The sequence below is a fragment of the Puntigrus tetrazona genome, chromosome 7, assembly GCF_018831695.1.
Source record: "Puntigrus tetrazona isolate hp1 chromosome 7, ASM1883169v1, whole genome shotgun sequence".
Lineage (NCBI taxonomy): Eukaryota > Metazoa > Chordata > Actinopteri > Cypriniformes > Cyprinidae > Puntigrus > Puntigrus tetrazona.
Window position 1 is genome coordinate 22,121,839 of NC_056705.1, and position 22,536 is coordinate 22,144,374.

Consider the following 22,536-nt stretch of genomic DNA (forward strand, 5'->3'; position numbering starts at 1 on the left):
GAGAAAAAACCCAGACTACTTAAATTTACAATTTTATTTAGCAAAAATGGTAAAAATAAATAAATACAAATTGATCAAATGCTCCAGTAATATCCAGCCTCCTCAACAGAAAGAATCGATGAAGTTATATATTCAAATAACTTACACATGGACTTCTATGAGAAAAGGTAAACAGACATCAGGCAACACACAAGATTAAGAAACAAAACATACAAAAATGTAAAAAAAGTAAAATGAAACAAAAGAGCAATACACGTCCCTTTTTAAAAACTATTATGAAAGAATCTAGACACTTTTTATACAACAAATCGATGTAAATTGGTTTCTTAATTTTATAGTTAAGGACATCAGATTAAGCACTGATATTTTCACGTTGCAATAATCTATCCTTGATTTTACTTGAGGGTTTCATCAACCTGAATGAGGTAACAGCATGAGGTGTAAGGATGTGAATCTTCATAAGCATTACTATGCGCATCTCGAAAACATGAACAAAAGCCTGAGCTCTCGGTAAACACTATTAATATCTGAGGAGATCAGATTTCACACACTTCAGGACACAATACCCAATTCTCATGTGTAAGGAACATGAATGAGGAGACACAGTAGATTCCCATCTATCTCATCAGAGAACATCTGTCACAGAAGCACTGTCAGTCCTACTAACCACATCTGGCCCCAGGATTCTTGGCCCTAAAGGACGAGAGATGACATTTGCAAATGTCACATCTGATGAGCGTTTATGTAAGGGCTCTCTTCTTCCCTTTTTTTTTTTCTTTAAAACACTAGAAAACCTGACATACCTTTAAACCACCAAACAGAACGCAGCTTCTCTACATGTCACTTTGGAATAGTTTTTTTTCCCGCAAATTGTGATTAAACGTTTTTGTATCATTAGCTTCAATCAGACAAAAAGTGTGAATACTTCGGTGATTGCCGAAAACCTTCGAAAGCGCAGATGCGATATGAGGGGGCAGGATACCCAGATCATCGGACTGGGATGGAATCCATTAACTAAAAAGTAAAGATTTTTCATAAACTGCTTCATAAAAAGGTGAACGGACATACCAGCGGTTAATTTCGTGTTTTGATAGAAGACGTAAGCACTTTAGAGTTCTTATGTGTAGTGGTCAGATTCACTATAGGCAGCGCAGGCACTGTCCTCACTAACACAACCTGAATGATCACACACTAGATGACAAAGTAGGTTCTGTTTCCGAAAAGGGAAAAATACACACTCTTTTTGCTGACAACTGACTCTAAGACACCGACAAGTCATAACACTACGATGAAACAGCCTAACATAGTCTATAGAACTTAAGGCAACCGATACACAGAGGCTACAGCAGGCCAGAGCTGCATGTTTAGCATTGAAAACACTCACGAACCTGAAATGAAGATATAAACACTGTAGATATTTCTGTCTTTTATCAAAAGCGTGTTTGACACCACCGTGTTTCTGGATTATTTCTTGTGCTTTTTTTTTTCTCTCCATTTTTTCTTTTTTTTTTTTTTTTAAACACTATGGAAGTGTCGTCTTGGCACATGATACAGTGTTAAAGCTACCGCGGCTGTATCTCAGGTGTTAGAACTGGTCTGGTGTGTTCGTCTGTGCTTGTTTGTGTGCAGAGAGCTCCGATATGATAAATAAAGCGATAACAGAAGAGCTCCTAGGAGACACCGGTCAAAGTAGTCGCGCTAGGCACGTATAACGTCTACCGCGTTGTGCTTTTGGACGGGTTTACAGTGAACAGTGTAGTAAAGTGTGTTAAAACGATACGGAACAGAAGCCCTTAAATTGGCCCATAAGCATAACGTTTACTGGCATAGCGGTTTCGTGGGATATTTCTGACTGCATGATTCCTCCCAAGTCGTTGGACAAGGCATGAGACCCCTGCTACAGTCTGGGTAAATAAAACAAAATCCTCTGGATGTGGAAATGGAGCGAGAGCCATGCTTCAGACATCTCAGATCATTCCCTTCTGTGACGGCGCCTGAACCGCGCTCTCAGTAAATCACATCTGTTCAGTAGATAAGGCATGGTCAGAATTTACCTCACAGACACTTCAGGACTGACACTACAAATACTACTCTACTACTCTTAAATATCTATTTAATGTTCAGAGTAACGTAAAAGAAGAGTTCCCTGTGGCATCGATTATTTGGCAGAACAGAACTACGGAATATTTTTGTAAGAAAGAAGAAAATTATAAATAAGGTCATGTGTAAAAAATAGCAAAACATATTTACAGAAATGTTTCGGGTTTTTTTTAAAAACACCACAAAATAGACGAATGCAAATGATACGAGTTAAACCTCCAGAAGAACGCCTGGAAGACCTGTATTTCTGTCAGTGTGTGATAAAGAACCTGTGTTTGCGCTCCAAGCTCCGTCCTGGAGACGCCACAACTGAAAACTGGACAAAAACAACTGCACCTCGGTTGCGTTTCACAGACAAAGCGGACGCTGAACTCCTCAACACGCCATATCTTATGTCTTAGATCAGAGCTACAGGACCTGATAGGAAGCTGCACTACTCATCTAGCAGGACGAGACCTTCACCCGATCCAGCCTTCAGGAGCTTTCCCACTCAGAGGTGCTATGGCAACTGTATCAGGCACACAATGGTGTGATATCTTTAAATTTTATTACTCTTTTCTATATCATTATTCTTTGTAGAAATCTTTTCGGTGTGCATGCGTGAACATACACATTGCTGGTACTTTAGGAACCTCCTTCCTGCATGTAGTAAATGGCACTATGGATTTTCTTTCCCTCATAGATACAAGAGATGAAACGACAACACGAAACAACAACACTGTTAACTGGCACGCTTCCGGGTAGTCGATGCTATTTCACCCCCTCTGTCACTTCTGTAAGGGGCACGATTGAGCCGAGGAGGGCCTGTGGGATGACGCTGAGGTCACTGTTGTTTTTGTGTTTTTTTGTATTCTCCTCCCCGGCAGACACGGTTCCGTTGGTACCGAGAACCGCCTGGTTGCTGCTGTTATTGCTGAAGGCTGCGGCGTTTGCATTTGTGGGTTCGCTCTTGATCCTGGATGGGCTGTTGATCTGTGCGCTCTCCTCATCGCTCTTCGCACCGGCGGTCTCTGGGTTGTTATTTGTGGCGATCTGCTTTAAGCCGTCGCTCGTGTTTGTGAGGGTGCTTATTATCACCGTAGCTTCCGAGGAGCTTGTTGGGGCATTTGTGTTGTTGTTTGTGTCTGTGGTGACCGCACTGGAGCTGCTGGGTTTGGAAGCTCCGTTGTGGGAGGTTTCTCCGTTAGCCATGGCTCCAGGGCAGATGAAGGGAGACAACTGGATCCCTCTGATCAGACGCACCAGCCCTCTCATTTTCTCAAGCGAAGCCTCCATCTCTCTCTGCTGGTCCAGTACGCTGTTCTTGCTGTCCATACATCTCTGTGCGGGCAGAGAGGACACACTGCTGCTGACTCATGCAACCAAAATCTCATCATTATATAGTTATGAAAACTTCTGAAGGTATGGGATAATGAATAAATGCATCAGTTGGATTTGTAATTTCAGTGGTATGACTCATGGCGCAGAGCAAAAGTGGATATGAATTTAAGATTTCTCTTACTGTTATAGAGTTGCTGAGTTGTCCGATTCTGTGCTCCAGCGTCTCTCTCTCCTGCCGCAGCTCTGAGCTCCATCTCTTCAGACGATCTTTCTCTCCCTCTTTAGCTGTAGGGAAGTTAGCGGATGTTTAAATTTTCCTCACAGAGAAATTGATTTTTAACAATTCTGTAGAACTCTTTGAAACAGATCTACATAAGAGCAGAGGTTATTGAGCAATTGTGAATTCTTCTGTTGAAACCAACAGTCGGCGCAGTTAGGGTTAGGGATCTTTTTCACACATTTGTCGATCTTGGTTAATGTGAATATATAAATATACTCTTCTCCATTTTCAGATAATGCTAATTCTTAAAGGAACACTCCACAATTTTCCAACTCCCTTAGAGTAAAACAGGTAAGTTTTACCGTTTTGTGTCCGTTTACAGTCTTCTGTAAAAAGTTTTAAACAGGAAGAATACAGAAACTCTTTGGTCAGTTTTGTGTGTGATGCTAATGGTTTAATCCGATTCAATGGTCTATGCTAAGCTTCAGCTAAAAGTGCTATTGGCAGAACCGGAACGTCACCATTCACTTCCATAGTATTTTTATCCTACTGTGGAAGTCAATGGTGACCCAAAACAGCCTGGTTACAAACTTTTATCAAATTATCTTTCTTTGTTTTTGGCAGAACAAAGAAATTTATACAGGTTTGGCACTACTCGAGGGTGAGTAAATGATGACAGGATTTTCAGTTTTGGGTGAACTATTCCTTTAAAGCATTAGTTATATGTGAAACTCTTCACCTGCTTTATAGGAGATGTAGGAATGGACAATAGCAAGAGTCCCTGGCCACTCAATGGCATCTTCCTTCTGCAGAATCTGAAGAAAACATTTAACTGAATGACACTGAAATACACAACTGTTTGCGGTTTGCATTCAAAATAATACACTAAAACATAAACACTCAAAATGAACATGAAAATGAATTCTTAGTAGTGAAAACAAATGAAGTGGAAAGAAATTAGGCTACTTAAACTTACAAAGTTTTGAGCAGTCTTGATGTAAAATTCTGGTTTGCAGTATTCTGAATAAATATTAGGCCCAGCATCAATTTCTTTCTACTTCAGAGGTCTTAAGAAGCTCATGCCTTTGGTTTTGGTGTTTTAGGCAGAGCCGCGTGACGCCCAGTTGATTAGCAAGTATCGCATACGAGATGCTGCCTGCTTGCAGCCACTAAATACTGACTCCTCAATCAAAACCTTACAGTCTCTATTCCAATCTAAACTGCACTAGTTTACATTGCCGGTTGGTATGAATAAGAGAGCAGCCTCTAGATCTTCTCCATATTATCTTCTCATATATCTCTACATTTTTCTCCAATTTTGCAATGAAATTACAACAGAATTCATATTAAAAGTATCTACATTCAAAGAACGTAACCCGTAAGAGTTAAGATAACTCCATGAAGACTGTCTACTTTGTAAGACCAGTGACAAAAGTGAAACGTGACATGGCACAAAAAAATGAAATGATTTACGAGTGCGAGCGTGAACGGCAATGAATCTCTGTTACCTGAGACTTAATTCACCCCTGCTACCACTAGGTGTCGCTAGTGAGCACAGTGAACATTGGGATAGGGAAGTCTGAATTGTGCCTCAGTAACTGTAGTGGACTATCACAGCTACTTACATCCCCTGCTGAGCTGGGGCTGGGTGAGGGTGAATGTGATGGAAGGGTGAGTGAAAGGGCAGGGGAGAATGGGCTGCCCGCGGTGGGCCGCTGTAGGTCTGGGGAGGTAGAATGATGGCTGCTGGTGGTTGGGGGGAGGGGCCCCCGCTCCACAATACTGCAGTTTTTAGAAAGGCGACCTGGGTGAGATGAAACAAAGGACAAACAAAACACAAAAAGAAAAGAAAAAGAAAAAAAGAAAGGAAAAAGGAAGACGAAACATTGGTGTAGCATACCTCTGACAAGCTGTCCTCATTGGCTAGGGTAGCAGGAAGGAGCGGGTGGGGGTGGTGTGATGGAGTTTGGGAGGGAGAGAGCAACGTTAGATCACAAAAGGAAGCATTGCATGCTGGGTAACAACACATTCTGCAAAAGCTGGCCTCAAATCAGCTGATAAAGGCAGAAGGCATTACATTTAGGCAGATGGGGATAAGAAATGCCAATAACAAAGAGGGATCAGAGGGCAATCATTCAAAGAAGCTTATCAGGCATCAAGAAGCTTATTTTCATCTACAGCTAACACAGATGCTGTCAAATGTTAAGGCGAGCCTTTAAGTGAATATGCAGCATCATATTTCAACAGATATTGCACATTATCGCAGTGAGCATTAACTGAACAAATATGGTTGTCCTTTATCAACAAGTAGTAAAAGTACTATTACATTATTACTATTATTATTATTATTTATTTATTTTTTTTTACACGTCAAGAGCTAAATTTAACTAAATAATACAACTTATAATATTAGTTGGCAAGAGACTTGGTCCCAGTTCAAGTGGGTTCAGTTAAGTTCAAAACGCAAATATTTTCTTTAGATTCTCAACAAATCACAGAAAATTTACTGGAGAGGTCGGGCTTTTAACCAACCTTCCAACAAATTAACTGAGATCAAGAAGCAAAAAAAAAAAAAAAAAAAAAAAAAAGCATAAGTTTGGCAATTATTCTTATTCTGTCTTTGATCACATTAATACTCACACACTCCACTTTCTGACAGATACATATATCTCAAGCCACTTAAAGCTTTGGTTCTTTCAGAATACACTTAGGGGGATAGTTTACCATGAGATGAAAGCTCTGTCATCTTTTACTCATCATCTAGTAAAAATAAAAAAAATTGGAAAATGGCTCTGGGTTTTTTTTTGTCCATACATTGAAGGTCAGGAGGGCCAATGTCGTTTAAGGCATTTCTGACTTTTCACCATATAGACAAAAACAGCTGAAATATTCTTCAAAATATCTGTGTTCCACTGAAGAAAGAAAGTCATACATGTTTGGAACAACATGAGGGTAAGAGTAAGTATATAATGGCTATTTTCATTTCTGGGTGAGCACTTCAGATTGGCCATAATAAAAGTATTAAAATACAACTTTGGTTAAATGTTATGTTGCATTTTAAGGTTTTGTACTCAAGTCTGTCCAATACAAGTACTAATGGTACACTAACGATGCAGGATTGTCACACCTTTAGGAGGTGCACAACTCTCCTAATTGTAAATCTATAAAGTAGGCTGTGAACATTGTCTGAGTCTTTTACTAATGTATACACTTTTACAGCAGCCTGAAGACAGTCATTATCCCACTTAACACACTGCAGGGTCATTTCTTTCTGCCTCACACTCCAGGGCCACTCCACAGCAGAGTGCCTGTAAGCACATTACATAATCAAACAGTCATTACTGCTGAATGTGTGCTTGTGTGAGACAGAGACTGACTGATGGGAGAAAAGCAGAGTGGATCAGTTCAGGATGAGAGGTGTAGAAAAGGGGCTTAAAGCACTGAATAATAACTGGCTAGTGATTTTAGAGCAATAAAACTAGATATAATTCATTGTGGATCTTAAGTCACTTCGCATTTATTTTTCAACCTCAAACATTAAAAATGGGATGTTTTTATTTATTGATGACATTTTCTCTTTTTTTGACCTTGTAATGGTTCAAAACGAATGCTGTAATTAGTTTTTTTTTTTTTTTTTTCAGTGAAACAACAGACCTCTTGTATAAACTCTTTCTTACAATCAGCTCTGCCTCCAATCCTATCAACGATCAATAGAACCAAGTCTCCACCTTTTTATTTTCAATAAGCCATTATACTTGGATGTTTGTTAAAATATGGAAGAAAAACTTTGTTGCTTCATCAGTTAAATAGTGACTATTAAGGGGATAGTTCACCCAAAAAAATGAACACTTTGTCATGAATGCGTTGTGGTACTGTTGTGAGTGCTCATGTAAGTTTGACATAGAAGAGAAGAAATTGTTGCAAACATTTTTTCTTTGTTTTATTTGCACACCAAAAATAATTCTTGTAGCGTGATAAAATTACGGTTGAACCATTGATGTCAAATGGACTATTTTAACAATATCCTTACTACTACATTTATATGTCAGAAAGCCCTCAAATTTGATCCAAAATAACTTAATTTGTGTTCCGAAGATGAACAAACGTCTTACAGTTTTGGAATGCCAATAAGTAACCCATGAAACTTAATTTTTCCGTGTATAGCACAAATAGTGGAGAACAATTTAAATCCCCAAAGTATGAGCAAAAGCAACAGTGATGCTTGCCTTAGCAAACACCTCTAACAACCTGTAATGTCTATGCTTGGATTTTTGCAAGCAGAGAATCTAATATAGGCACAGAAAGCTCACCTCTCTTCCTGCTGGACTGGTTTATGGAACTCAGATACGACACTGAGCTCTTCTTCCGCTGAAACACACAGAAGCATGGATATGTAAAGGTAATAATGGTTCGTTTCAATGGATACGTCTGATCGGTTTGCACACAACTGCTCTTGTTGCATGAGTATGTTTGTTACCTCTGGTTCAAACATAGCTCCGCTATATATTGGATTTGCTGTTGTTCGTCTCTTGCGTTCCTGACGCCTGCTTTGTATCTCTACAAAAACAAAGCACGGAAGGTCAATACACACGCATACACACAAACAAACCCACACGCAGAGTAATTTCTTTCTCCTGACCTTCTAAATAGTCACGCGTGACCAGTCCCAAAGACAACATGAAGGCCAGTTTCTGTGGAAAGAATGAGTGCGATTACAATCATCATCATAATTTACATGACCATACTTATCATTATCGTCATTATAAACTGTGATGTAAACATAAGTGTATTTTACCAGAGGGCTCTCCTGATGTTTGGAGGAAGGAGTGTGTGTGTTGGTGGGGGCAGGTGAAGATGGTGCATCTAAAGACAGTGGAGGTGAAGTTTGTGTAGGCGTGTCTGGAGAGATGAGCAATGAAGTCTTTGGCTCTGTCCCATATTCCACTGCGGGTATCTGAAGCAGAAATAAAGATGTATTAATACACTACAGTTTATTTAACAGTTTGTGGTCAGTAAAGTTGGCTTAAATGGTTAATGGCTTAAAACATTTTATGTACTAATGAATGTTTTAGAGTACACCTGAATACGTTTCCCTCACCGTGTTGTCAGAGCTTGGGCTGTTGTGAGGTAATTGCTGTGTGTATGTCTGTGCTGATGGCAGCGTGTGTGTAGATGGGGAGATCAGGATGCTTGTGCTGTTAGAGCTGTTGGGGCAGGGCAGGCCATTGAGGATTCGCATCTGCTGGACGTGACCAGAGGAAGGAAGGGCAGTGCTCAGTAACACCGGTGACTGTAAGGTGTGCACGGAAACCTGACCAGCAGCTGGAGACAAAGATGCTGGGGGTTTTGGCCTGACCTGCTCTCACACACACACACACGAAAAAGAGAAGAATTATTTCTGGAATGGCTGGAGAAAACAAAATGTAGACCTAAGCAGTGGAAAAATGACTGAGGTATCGGAAAAGCGATGCTTAACTCAGCAGTTTAACACAGCGGATCTTTCACATCTACATTTCAGTTTACAGAAAGATACTACACTACAATATAATTGAAAGTTAAAGTCAATAATATTTTTTATGTTTTTCAAAATAAGTCTCTTCTGCTCACCAAGCCTGCATTTAAATGATCCAAAGTACAGCAAAAACAGTAACATTTTAACATATTTTGTCCATTTAAAATAACTGTTTAACACTGTTTACTGCATTTGCTTTATTTTGGATCAAATAATGAAGGCTTGGTGAGCAGATGAGAATTCTTTGGAAAAAAAAAAATCATACTGTTCAAAAACGTTTGACTTGCAGTGTATATATCCTACTAAAATTATAATTATATAAGTGACATATCTTAGTGACCACCTAATATCTGAGGTCAGTAAGGTATTTTAAATGTATACTTTTAAAGATATTATATGTTAAAACGATTTTTGTTTAAAAAAATTGATAATATTCTTTCGAACAATTTATAAAAAAGTAAAATGTTTTTATTTATTTTTGATCAAATAAACGCATCTTTACAGCAAACCTTACCAACTCCAAACTTGTATACCACTGTGTCATATAAAATCATGCATTACAGAGTAATTTTATACCAGCCAAGCCTAGCAATATATGCACAGGCGCACACACACATATACACACACAACAGACAACAAAACAGCACGGTATACAGCTGGAAAGAGATCAGGGTTAAGGATCAATTTACTGTAGGGTCAAAAGCAACAGCCAAAGCAGGGATTGCAAATGTCACCACTATGCAAGCACAAAGAAATTAAATCCAGAGCAGGAAAACAAGGTGGAGCATGAGGAAAATATCACACATAAAAGTAACACCTGCAGTTGAAAAAAAAACCAAGACATATAGATGCACACTAACACTCAGCAGTGAGGGGTTTTCACTAGTCCAGCCAGGCAGTAGGGTGTGAAGGGTTTCTATGGAAACAAACCTGCGGTAGAGGGGCTGGCCGTGTTGTCTGTCTGGTTGGTGGGACAAACTGAGGAACTTTGATTGGTTGGGAGGCAGCTTGCACCTGTGACAAGACCGCCCATTTAGAAACCCTTACTCCACTAACCGTCTACAACAAATAACTAGCTAACTATTTAAGACAGATGCATTGGAATAATTGTGTCTAAAATCTAAAAGTACCAACTCCTTAGCTCATGTGATCTAAATTAAATTGCCTCCCAACTCACAGGCAGTTTGCAAATCAAGCGGGAATAAGAACACTCTTCTTGTTCTATAAAGAGAGTCAAAACAACCGAAGAAATACTTACGACAACGGTGCTATTGGGTATGACTCGCACTGGCTCTGCACCCTGATTGGTCGTTTGGATGACCGGTTGGAAGTTTACTGGGGACTTTTGAGGATCTGAGCTAGGAGGGCTTGCCAGGAGTGTGCTGCCAAGGGTTGTAACCACGGTGATAGTAGGTGCTGGTGTCATGATGATAGGTGAGGTGGGTGCGGCAGCTCTCAGCACCAGAGGTAGAGTCTTTGAAGCAATGACAGGGGCCACAGAGCTCTACAGGGTCACAAACACATACACGGTTGAAAACGTTGAAAACAAACAAACAAAAAAAGTAATTGCAACTTTCTCTTCACAGTCTTTTTTCTCAGAATTGAGAGAACTTGCAATTACCTGTTATAAAAGACAGAATCACAAGATATACACTCACAATTCTGCCTTTTTTTAATATCTGGTCATAACTTGCAATTCTTAAAAAAAAAAAAAAAAAAAAATCTGAATTGTGAGATAAAAAGACTTAATTGGCGGAATGGGCTTCCATAAGTCTTCTTACTAAACATAATGGTCTGCAGAATATTCTGGTCATTCTTATTATAATTGAAGCGAAAAGCCACTGATAGACTGTTACCACAGCTAAAGTGAATGTAACTGCCATTATCTAAAAAGAATGCATTGTTTTAGCAAATACCTAAATATGTAAATATTCAGTCTCCTCTAATGACCAGGTCATAAGGTGTAAATAAGCACACACACATTCCTAAGATATAAGCTGTGTATGTGCACAAAGTATAAAAAAACCAAAAAAAAAAAACCCAGTTGTAATTATTTGAGGTACTTACAAGAAGTTGTTTAGTCCAATGAGCAATTAATGCAATTACTTGGATGTGTAAACGTAGCTATCAAGTCCCAAAAGCAAGATCAGTTTGATTCATAAATAAATCATTCCTCAAAACACCCAATTCTTCTTTCATTGACTTTCATGAATATGCCAAAGAGAATTAGGGCAGATATCAAGCGGATAACAAAATTAAACTTTAAACCCATTCTTCACACAAAGCTACACGGACCACTTTTAGGTGCCCCTGCTTAGCCCAGCTGCATGGAAAAAGACATCACTCCAAAATTTCTCAGCATAATATTTCTATGGACCTTTTTTACTTCAATACTTCTATTGTGCATCTTTGTAATTTTGGAGCTTGCTGGCAAAGATCTTCATTCCTTTTTTTGTTCACAAATACAAAGTCAGACATATAGGTTTGGAACGACATGAAAGCATGCAACTAATGCCAGAATTTGTTGTGTGAACTAATCCTTGTTCAGCAAAGACAAGTCTATGTCTTTAGAGGGGTCGTGTATGGAGTCCTACTGTACCCGACGGAGTGAAGTATTGCTTCTTGTGTTATGTGTGGGTACCTGTGGAGTAGTGAGGCTGGCAGCGGGCAGAGGCGTCTGTGTCTGTGTGATGAGCAAGGTAGACGTTTGCCCATCGGCTTGTAGTGTCTGCAGCTTCATATCTTCCTGTTTCACCAGTAGATCCCTCCTTAACTGCTCCACCACCTTTTTCTGGAGGAGAAAGAGAGAACAAGCGCCTGTTCATTTTTTTGTGTGTTCTGTCATTCGTACCTACAATGAAGTCTCTCTCACTCACACCCTCTCTTTCTGCCTGTTGTTGATAAGAGAGTTTGTGATGTTGGATTTGGGCCCATTTGCACTGACAGCAAGAGGGAACATGGAGTCCCTACAGCTGAACATCACTCTCTTTGTCTCTCTCTCTCTCAGGCAGGGGGCCAACAGTATTCTGCCTTCAAAAACATCTTAAAAGTGATTTAAAAAAATTAAGGATTATGGCGTAACAGGAACATTTAGCAGTAATATATTACCATTAGCATCAGTTGACTATGTGACTATGAACTATGTCCAGTACATAGCTGAAAGGAGTGCTTCTCAGTAATTAGGGGAAGATATACTAAGAATTAACGTAAAAACTGTGTGTGTGTGTGTGTGTGTATGAAATGGATAATTGACATCAACATTTAAATTGTGTCACCATTTACTCTATTTTAAACATGTATGGCTTTGTTTCACTGTGTGTTTTTTTAAATGAAAGTCAATGAGTTTAATTGGTTTGGGCGTTATTTAGTTTGCATTAATTATACGAACAAAAACAGCTGAAACACTCTTTGAAATATCTTTGTTGTCTCCACAAGAAAGCATTTTATAAATCTTTAGAATTGATCAAAGTTTGGGGGACTTTCACAGTATAAACAATGACAAGTGGACAAATGTTTGGTTGACACCATTTCTATTTGGTACTGCTAGTAGAACATAAATTCATCATTAAAAGGTTAAAATCTTCATTTGTTCATATTTATGACATCAAATCCTTTTCTATTTTAGAAAGATTCCCACATAATAAGAACTAGACCATTAGCATTTACAAGGACACGCTGAGCCCTGGATTTGCATAATAAGCTTAAAACACTTATGAAAAACATTTTCAAAATAGACATGCTTTAGTGACATCTGTGGTAGGTTCTTTACAGATTACCGACCATCTTACAAATGAACAAGACAGAAATGGAAGTCATACGAAGAAGAATGAAAAACAAACAATCTGCATACTTACATACTTATAGAGCTCAGTTATAACTGTGCAACAACAAAAAAAATCAACTGAGGAAAAAAAAGATTGTGATTCTAAATGGTGAACATGATCATTCCTCACGTACTCCAAATGCAATTTATTTGAAGCCATCAACTGTCAGTGTTACAGTCTGGCATCAAAAAAACTTGCACATACACACATACGCATGAGCATGTGTACACAAAGCAACATTAAAAGAGTATGGATCCATAGCAATCATACAGTGAGGAAAGAAGGAGGGAGAAATCAAAACTTTCAGATGGCTGTAAGGGTGCCCGGCTTTACTCAATGCAGGCTACAAATGTGCAATACAGCTTGTTTGTGTTCAGCTGAGTATGTGTTGATTCTGTAACCAGTGAAGACAGAGTGACAGATACATTAATGAATATGAACACAACCCCCCCCCCAGCACAGTCCTCTCACTGATTACAGCTTTAACAGGCTCCCTCCACCATCTGTTAGACTCACACACACACTCCTAGATCTGGGAGAATTCCACCGGACACCGAATGTGTGCGAGTGAGGATAGAAGGCAGGGCACTTTATTAAACAGTGCTGCAGGCTGGTGCATTTCTGAATGCCGAAGCTTTAAGACAGTCACAGCGATTACGGAGCTGACCTTGTGTTACTCTTCTTCCTTTTTTCTCTGCAGAATGATTTCAGGTGTGTGTTTTTCTCCTGTTGATGGCAGCCTCTCTGTTCTGTTACTTTAAAAAGCTTTGAGAAACTAATTAAAATTCCTCTCTGCCGCCTGCAGTCTTTTCTCCATCTCCTCCACAGAACTTTGGGTTCTGTACAGTAAGCTCAAGCAAAGGACAGCACGCCACGTAATCATCCCCAGACATTAATCATCAGTTATTGAAATGTCAAATAAAAGGGGGGAGAATAGATTTGTGCATGTGCATGTGTGTGTTGGCAAATGGTTCATTTGGCAACACAAAACCACAGCGCACAAATCACACCACGAATGTTCAGCACAATACGACACAAAAACAATACCATGATGCAACACAGGGTTCATAACCTAACAAGATCCCCCTCGTTTTCTCGGGACACACGAGGACTTTCAGACCCCAAGTAATTGAACTGATCAAGACACACGTGTAGCTCATAGAGAACACTGATACGGCAGCAGGTGTTCTCTCAGAGAGCAGCTCTCACCTGCCGCTCACTCAGCGCTGTGATCTTGGCCTGCAGGTCACGGAGCTGCAGCTTCAGATCTGCATTCTGTACAAAGAACACACACACTCCTCCCTGATACACTAGTCCAGCGGCCGGTATATGAGAGCGTATCGCTCAAACAGTAACGGAAACGTTCAGTGAGGGAGACGCACCTGTGGATCTTGCTTCATCTGGCTCACGAGTTTCTGCGAGGAAAAGAGAGAGAGAGAAAGTTTTAGCATTCTCATGAGTGGGGAGAACATGCCGATGCAGTGACCTCTAGAGGACGGCGAGGGTACTGCAGTCGCAACAATTACACTCTTCATCCATATGGTGTGAGAGGAGGGCTTTGGGGATACCTGATGGATCTGGATTTCCACTTTGAGTGCTTCCTGTAAATTTTGCAGTTCCATCATCGATCTCTTCTTCCCAAAACCCAACACAGCTGCCTGGCACATAAGAGGAAGAGAGCAAATATTCTTTCATTAATTTAGATGTTATTGAATGGCTACGAATGAAAAAAAAAAGAAAAAAAAAAGTAGCAAGAGAGCTTTTTAGGTCTGACAGCGTTCATGACTATGCCATGACATATCTGTTAGTGTGCTAGTGCGAGTGTGCGTAAATCTGCTCAGTGTGAGTAGGATACATCTCTGTGTACTGATTCAATCAGAACTACTCTCATCAAATCCTGCCTGAACACCATGGATCAAACTGAACAGCGCTCTTTTGCACATACACAATCCTGTTCTCTCCCTCTGTCATTCTTCTTTGGGGGGAAATGATGCTGATGCATGCATTAACTGTTTCCGTCTCTCGCGGCCTCTGAGAGTCTGTTGTAAAGTAATCTGTTTCTACGCCGCTGTTTTGAGTATTAATTACACCGGATAGTTTAGGAAAACATTTGAGGTAATTAGCTAGCCAATGAAACGCCGTAAAGCTGACCGTCACAGTTGTGTCAGAATGCGTGCACCCCCCTCAGGACAATGGTTAATTCTATACCTTCCCAACGTCTGCCGTCTTGAACACCATCCAACTGGCAGAGTGGGGGGTGGAGCTGGAATAGACAAGAGAGGATGGTAAGGAGCACACACACATTTACACACAGCAGCGCTCTGTGAGTGACAAATCTACATCAGAACAATATTGAAGAAGAAATATCAGCAGGAACGCATAAAGTGGAAGCTTTGTAGGGGGAAAAAAAAGGTTTAGGCTGCCGGCAAAGGTTGAGGATTCGATCCTAAATTGGTACGAAACAGAAATTGGAGGCTTACTGGAAAATAAAACAATGCTTCTTCATTTGCTGAAGTTACTTAAAGGGATAGTTGCGCCCAAAAATAAATATTCTGTCATCATTACCCTTATGCTGTTCTAAACCTGTGTGTCTTTTTCAGACAGACAGGGCTTTTTTAAAATAGTGTTTTCATTTTTGAGAGAACTGTTCCTTTCAATCAAGGTTTCTAAAATGGAACTACAAATCGCTTCTGTGAAAAACTGTCCTCTAAAAACACGCATCTAAAGGCTGGAATACACCACATGACTTTTAAAATCGGAGCAGGTTTAAAATACAGAGCATCATGTACTTACTGACTTTGTAATAATCGCAGAGGAAAAACTGTCCATCATAAACTAAACGACTCTCATTACCAGACTTTGAAGTCTTTTGCACTGTTGCTCGGAGAAGCTATCAAATGAAAACAATTTGCATTCTAAAACTGTCTCAAAATATCAAACATTTCTGACTGAATGGATTCAACCGAAATATATATTTTTTTCTTCATACACTACACAATTTTCTACAGAGTCTGTCAACTTACATCTGCAGACTGGCTCTGCGTTAAATTCTCCAGACTGTAAATCAGGGCAAAATATACAATATCAGCATATTTACAGAGATGCAACCTAGTCTCTTGAAGACAAGAAAGTTGCCATATTGGTAACACCACTTATTACCAGCTTTATTATCTTGTACTGGGAAAGACCGAAATCTATATTTTAATGACATAATTCAAATCAGGAATATAATCATAAATTGTGCTAACTCACTAATAAGGGTATTTTTCAGCCAATAACAATCACAAACAGGTAGTTTTGCCTCAATCAAAAGTTGTAATGCAAGACTATAGCCAGGAACTATATATTGAACATCGTAATTTCACCATATTCATAGATGCACAAGTGGGCTGTCTCCATCTTATGTGTCTTTGGAGTTAGATTAATGATGCAAGTTGAAATTACTTCCTGCTTTCTCTGGTTTGTTTGAGCTGGTATTTTTTGTTCTTGGTACTTATGTGTCACAGAATCAGTCTCTGTCTCTGTGTCTCTGCCACAGATCATCACTCTCTTCTCATCGGAATGAAAGCAGAGACTACCAGATGGGCACTCCACACACTAAGAGCTTCTCACTCGTCTATAGAGTGGCACCCTCTATCTGTAGTTGCACCAGTCACTGATGTATCTGCCTCAGGGCAGTATTTAAGCAAAGGAATATAAAAATGTATATAAAGAACCTTACAAACCCACAGAAGTGTATTACATTTTTCCTATGAAGAAAATCAGATACAGCATTGTAAGTGTCCATAGCAGAACAGCAGAGCAAAAGAGGGCAATTTTCTGGGACTTCTGTATTCAGTAAGGGCAAACAGCCAAAGTGATCATAACACACACACACACACACACACACACACACTACTGCCTGATCAGACTGGCGCACCAAACCCTCACCTGTTGGCTCAATAAACAGACTAAAACACAACTAATACAGAACTACTCCTTAGAGAAAAGGAACACGATACACCATTTCTCATTCTCTGCCCTATGCTTGCGCTCGGACCTAATCAAATTTAACCAAACTTTCTAAGCTTGCATTCAAATCAGTGTTCTTTCACGTATGGCATTGCTTAATTAACACTTAATTCACTCATATATGCACAGCAGGCTGTGTGTTTAATTTTTTCAGTTCACATATTGTATAATCCTCTGTGATGATGAAGGTGACCGAATTGCTTTATATTTTTTTCTGGAATACTTAATATAATCGTATATATGTGTAAATAAAGTGCTGAAGGAAGGATTTTGTAGCCCAGGACCTTGATACAAGTTCCAGTTCAGTCCAGTAAGTAAATGTTTTTGTTTTGTTTTATATTAAATGCCTGTAGTAAGTTCTGTGGTTGACACTCAAGACATTTTCTCATTTTATTTTACAACAAAATACATCAGTAATAGCCCCTTAATGATTTTTTTCTAAATACTTAAGTATGTTGAAAAAGCGATTGCTAAATGGGACTACAAAGGTTGTCTGGGAACTTAAATGGCATAACATTTAACTTTTTTTTAGCTTCATAGCCTATTTTTAGCGTTTACTGCAGCCAATTATATTTAGGCTTCAAAACTCATAAATCTTGCTTTATTTATAAGGAACTTTTGTTGTTAGCAGAGCTTATTTTTTTAAGCAATCCGAGGGCCAACAGAAAAATAATATTGGGTTTTTGTCAAGGGAACCAGGTCGATGCTAACTTCCAGAATTGGCTACGAAAATACACTATAACGGCAGGACTCTATTAATACAGGGCAGAAATATTCAAAACAAAATGGAAATAAGGTGAAAGAGAGGTGTAGGGTTCGCCAAATTGTCAAAAACTGACAGGTTTGGAATTTAATGATGTCTTTGTAACCTTTGCGTCACTCTATCAATTAGTCTATCTGTTTAGAAGCCAACTCTTCAAAACATCCTTTTTCCATGGACGCTGGAGCCTATCCCAGTAACTTAAGACACTGCAATAACATTTGAGTACTAACATCCAATCATAATAATTCCAGATTTTAGGTCATAATTTTAGCAATAAACATTTACTCTAAAATAACATGCATTAATGTGTATATTATATTGGACACTGTCACTGTACAGCTGAGAGCATGAGCATATTTTTTATACAACCCAATACATCTTGTGAGTATCTATGACATGTTTAATCCTTAAATGGGTTCTGTTTCCTGGGGGAAACCGACATTTGAGAGGTTGGGGGGAGGGCAGTGAATGTGTGGGCCTTATGTCTGAGAAAAAAAAAAAAAATACTGAAAAGGGGGCCCTAAAACCACTCAGGTCAAGTGACTTGGTACAACAACAAAACAAAAAAAAACCTCTGCCATCCACTCACCATCTTTACGTTAAAGTACCACGACGGCAACATGCAATGAGAAGAGAACTAACACTGCCGTAAACACTGATATTTTACGTTATTGACACAACGTATACAACTGGCTACGCACATATAACTGTAAAACCAAACATAAAAGCAATATTTCAAACAAAAGCGTCAAATGTGATTATTTAAAAATGCATACATAAGTTCATTGCACATTAAGGGCGAAACGTCAAGTAATGCAAGTATTGTACAGCAAGAATTCATCGCAGAAAAAAAGCAGGTGGAGAGAAGAAAAAAATGGCTGTACACTACAGTCAACATAGTTGATAATGGAAGAGCACAGCTACACATGCATAAAACATGGCAAAACTGAAGAGAAGAGAATCCTGTATTCTTTAATAACTTGGTACAGGTAGCCATTTCAAGCTGGAACAAAAAAAATATCAAAAACAGGGTGTGATTTTGATGAGAAACAACCATACGGCTATTCAGTACCAGCTGAGCTAATCACAAAAACAGCACTCGTACAAAAAAAGAGACGCAAAATCCCCGGGAAACACACTGAGAGAGTGAGAAAGCAGCTCTTGACGGCCCGGTCGTTAAAGCGGACCGAGCGCCATCTGAAAGCTTGAGAAGGTCATCATCCTCATCCTCACCATCAGCATCATTAGCGTTCCAGCGCATCCACACCGGAAACAGCACCATCACTTTATATACTCGCACAATCACACATCAAACTCACTACACGGGGCCTACAAGTTTCCTCGCGGATTTGAGAGAGCGGATTTGAGGAGACTTTATTACAGCGAGCTCGCGTTTGTGCCGATATGTCAAGGCGTGGTGCCGAGAACACGAACTGGGGGAAAAAAAATCTTTCACGATCACACGTCTTGTCGCCCTAGCGGCTCTTAACAATAATAGAAGCTCAACACCGCGAGAGCTGCTCGAGCTCAACACATCAAGTGTACACATACGCACACTTCATCGGGTTTATTGTTCGAGATCGCGTCCCTGGCTCTCGTGAACGTGAATGCAAGCGCAAAGTGCATTTATAATGGCATCCCGTGACTGTTTGACGGCATGGTGTGAAAACTACGGCACGCGCCGGAATCGCATTTTCATCCATTTTAGTGCAGTTCTGCTAAGCAAGTGTCGTTTAAACGGCGTTTCGGTGCCGTTCGAAGCGTTATTGTGTAACGGCTGCAAGTTATAACGTTTCGTTGACTGCAGCTGCACTCTCTCTCCCGCAACTCCTACAATAAAGAGAAATGAACAAAACCCCCCTGCGCTGGCTCTGCGCTTTCACATCCACTCAAATCACTAGCAACATAATCACATAAAGAACGCGAAAAGAGTTCCGAGACACCGCTCCCAAAAGTTCACAAAATGAAGATGAAAAAAACCGAGGTGCACTTACCCTTGTACACACTCCTCCAGCAGTCAAACCCCGATCTTCATACACTTACACACACTCACCAATTATTTAAATATATATCTACAAACAGCCGAGCATTTCGCCGCTAAAACCCTATCCCGCTGGCGAATTTACTCCCTTTGGCGCCCTAAAGTTTTGTGCGGTGTAACGGAAAGGATCTTCGCTTTGTTCGCGTGATTTTGAACCAAAAATACATAAAAAGACAGAAACTGATATACAAAACAAGAACTCTTCTTCCATCCCATTCACCCCCAGCTTGTGCGCTCGGCGTATCAATGCGCGCAGGAGAAAGATAATGGGACAGCAAAACCGTGCCGTGTAACGCACAAAATAACTCGTCCAACAGATCACATTATTCGTCACGTTGGAATTTAATTTAATATTGTCGCAAACCGGGGCGAAATGATTGTTGCCGAGCGCGAAAGAACACTTAGAAGAAGAGAACTAGTTTATGTAACGGTGCGGCGAATTTATTTCACTTTGCCTAAGGAACGGTCGTAGTGCGCCCCCCATTGCCTAGGGAAAAGCCCCGGATGTAAACTCAGTGAAACTCATGTTGAGTGAAGTTACAATAATGTGCATCCAGCGTGGGCCAGAGATATCGGTAGAACATCAGGAAAGAGATACGCTCGCGTATTTAATAAATGACGGTGTTTTTATATTTTTTCCGTGATAATTTAGGCCAACCTATTATATCGTCGCAGAGCTTTTTAGACGCTTCCAAACACAACGTTCACATTGCGATAAACACAAAAGTGTTCCCTTTATTTATTTCTAAAGCATTTTAGTTTCTAGCATATCGCATCACATCGTGTATTTTGGATTTCCTTCTGGTGATTTAGTCAAGTTATTGTCTTGTGCAAAAAAAATATGCATTACACAATATATGCCCAATTACATAAATTTTCACGGCCTACTTCCTGTTAGTCAGTGCGGAGTATGTGCACGCCGTGAAATTGTTCTCTTTGTTGTCGTTTTGCACAAAGAGCGATTAGTGAATACAAACTAATTCAGACGCAATTACTTTTGTTTCTTTATTTGTTTGCCAATACTGCCGAAAACGTCGTGGCCGGTTTTCTGGTGGCATCCATCATGTGCAGTGAACGGTAGGGGGAGACAGAGAGCTGTGTTTGTGAGCGATCGATCCTGCTCCCAGCACCGTTTTCTTTTCTAGGCCTTTGCCTCCTAAACTGGTCCACACACTCTCTGTCATCAGCACCACTGAGTCATCGCAGTTCGCTTTGAATTATCACTCCACATAAAAAGAACAAGAAGTACAAGCCTCAACATTTTTACATCCATTTAATAATGAAACACAGAAGAGTGACATCATCGTCGAGACCGTGCAAACGTAACACGCCGAAGCAGTTGAAATGAATGTATCAGATGAGAGAAGAACTTTTTCAAAGACAAAACGTGATGATTGACAACGCAAACAAAGAGAGCGGAGCGTAATGGCAAACAAGCGATCGATGCGTAAATGAATGTAACCATATCATCGCTTTTCGTGTGTGTTTAATTACAGAGCTCTGTTTTTTTTTTTCCGTAGCACTCTTGGTTTGGAGGCACGGAGAGTTGAGGACGTCTGGGTAGCATCGATCTTATATAAAACACAACATTTCCAGGAGTGGGGTCAGTGAAAGTAGTTGTTTACTATTTTGGGATATGCATACTGACTGATTGCATTTACTTTACACAGACATTCCTAGAAGACTTTCTTAGCAACGTAAGCACAAGCAGAGCGCACGATGCTTGCTAAGGTCCTTGACCCTACTATCCACTGCACAGCAGTGCGTGATGGCAGCCATCAGACTCTTCAGACGTTTCTGCTGTTTATCTTTTTTTTTTTTTTTTTTTACATTTCATCTAACACTATGAAAGATCCGCTGGTAGTGAGTGACTCATCCTCTTCAGCTCTTGTGTCATTGGACCTCATTGAGCTGTTTCCTCTGTGGCTGATTGCGATTGGCTGTGATCTTTGTGAAAGACATTGATAAAGTATAAAAATGGATTTCTGCACTGCACCTCCAGACTAATCCGAGGTGACTGAACTAATCAAGGCTCCATTTATCCGGAAGTCCCACGCTGCCAGAGACTGAGTCAGACATTCTTTTTGTCAACATGTGTTTACATAAAGTAAAGAGCAAAGGAGACTGTCAGAGTTAATGAAAGGGGCGCGTGATAAGGTGCTTAGCATCTCGTTCCCAAACGGTGTATTTTACAGTCATTATGCAGTTGACGCATGACACCCTAACAAACAAAATACTGAAACTCATGATCAATAGAAGGTCAGTCACAACCAAGACATTACAATTAAACAAGTTTTTTTTAATAGCTATCATTTGTAGTCGTCTAAAGTTTGATTGCTGTTATACACTTTATAGCATTAGTATTGTGTATTTTAGTTTATTATAAAATTATGTTCTATATTGAGGTGAGAAAGATTTAATTACTTTTCTTCAGCGAAGATGCATGTTGTAAGACAGTAAAGACGTTTATATTGTTACAAAAGATTTTATATCAAATAAAATAGTCATCAAAGAATACTAATCTAAACCACAAAAGTTTCAACAATAATAAGAATGTTTTCTTGAGCACCAAACCAGCATATATATGTATATATGTGTGTGTGTGTGTGTGTGTGTGTGTGTGTATATATATATATATATATATATATATATATATATATATATATTATTTTTTATTTTTATTTTATTTTTTTATAAATCTCATGATATTATTGGTTGAACTGTATTTTTTTTAATCAAATGTAG

The 22,536-nt window shown here is 39.6% G+C and overlaps 1 protein-coding gene across 6 annotated transcripts; it reads right to left on the reverse strand.

Annotated features, from left to right (window-relative positions):
- Window positions 1–19: 19 nt before the first annotated feature.
- On the reverse strand, window positions 20–20,016 carry phf21aa (PHD finger protein 21Aa). Of its 6 annotated transcripts, XM_043245597.1 has the most exons (17): window positions 19,745–20,016; window positions 15,185–15,239; window positions 14,545–14,634; window positions 14,359–14,391; window positions 14,186–14,251; window positions 11,794–11,943; window positions 10,411–10,656; window positions 10,083–10,166; window positions 8,739–8,996; window positions 8,436–8,594; window positions 8,280–8,331; window positions 8,118–8,197; window positions 7,951–8,008; window positions 5,541–5,563; window positions 4,380–4,455; window positions 3,602–3,705; window positions 20–3,420 (listed from the first exon to the last, which is right to left on the reverse strand). In XM_043245597.1, exons 2-17 carry the CDS (start codon window positions 15,212–15,214, stop codon window positions 2,851–2,853), a joined length of 2,079 nt encoding a protein of 692 aa, XP_043101532.1. In that variant the 5' UTR covers window positions 15,215–15,239; window positions 19,745–20,016; the 3' UTR covers window positions 20–2,850. The 6 variants fall into 6 exon arrangements, with proteins under 6 accessions (XP_043101532.1, XP_043101533.1, XP_043101535.1 ...); XM_043245598.1 differs by lacking the exon at window positions 15,185–15,239; XM_043245600.1 differs by lacking the exon at window positions 14,186–14,251.
- Between the last annotated feature and the right edge of the window lie 2,520 nt (window positions 20,017–22,536).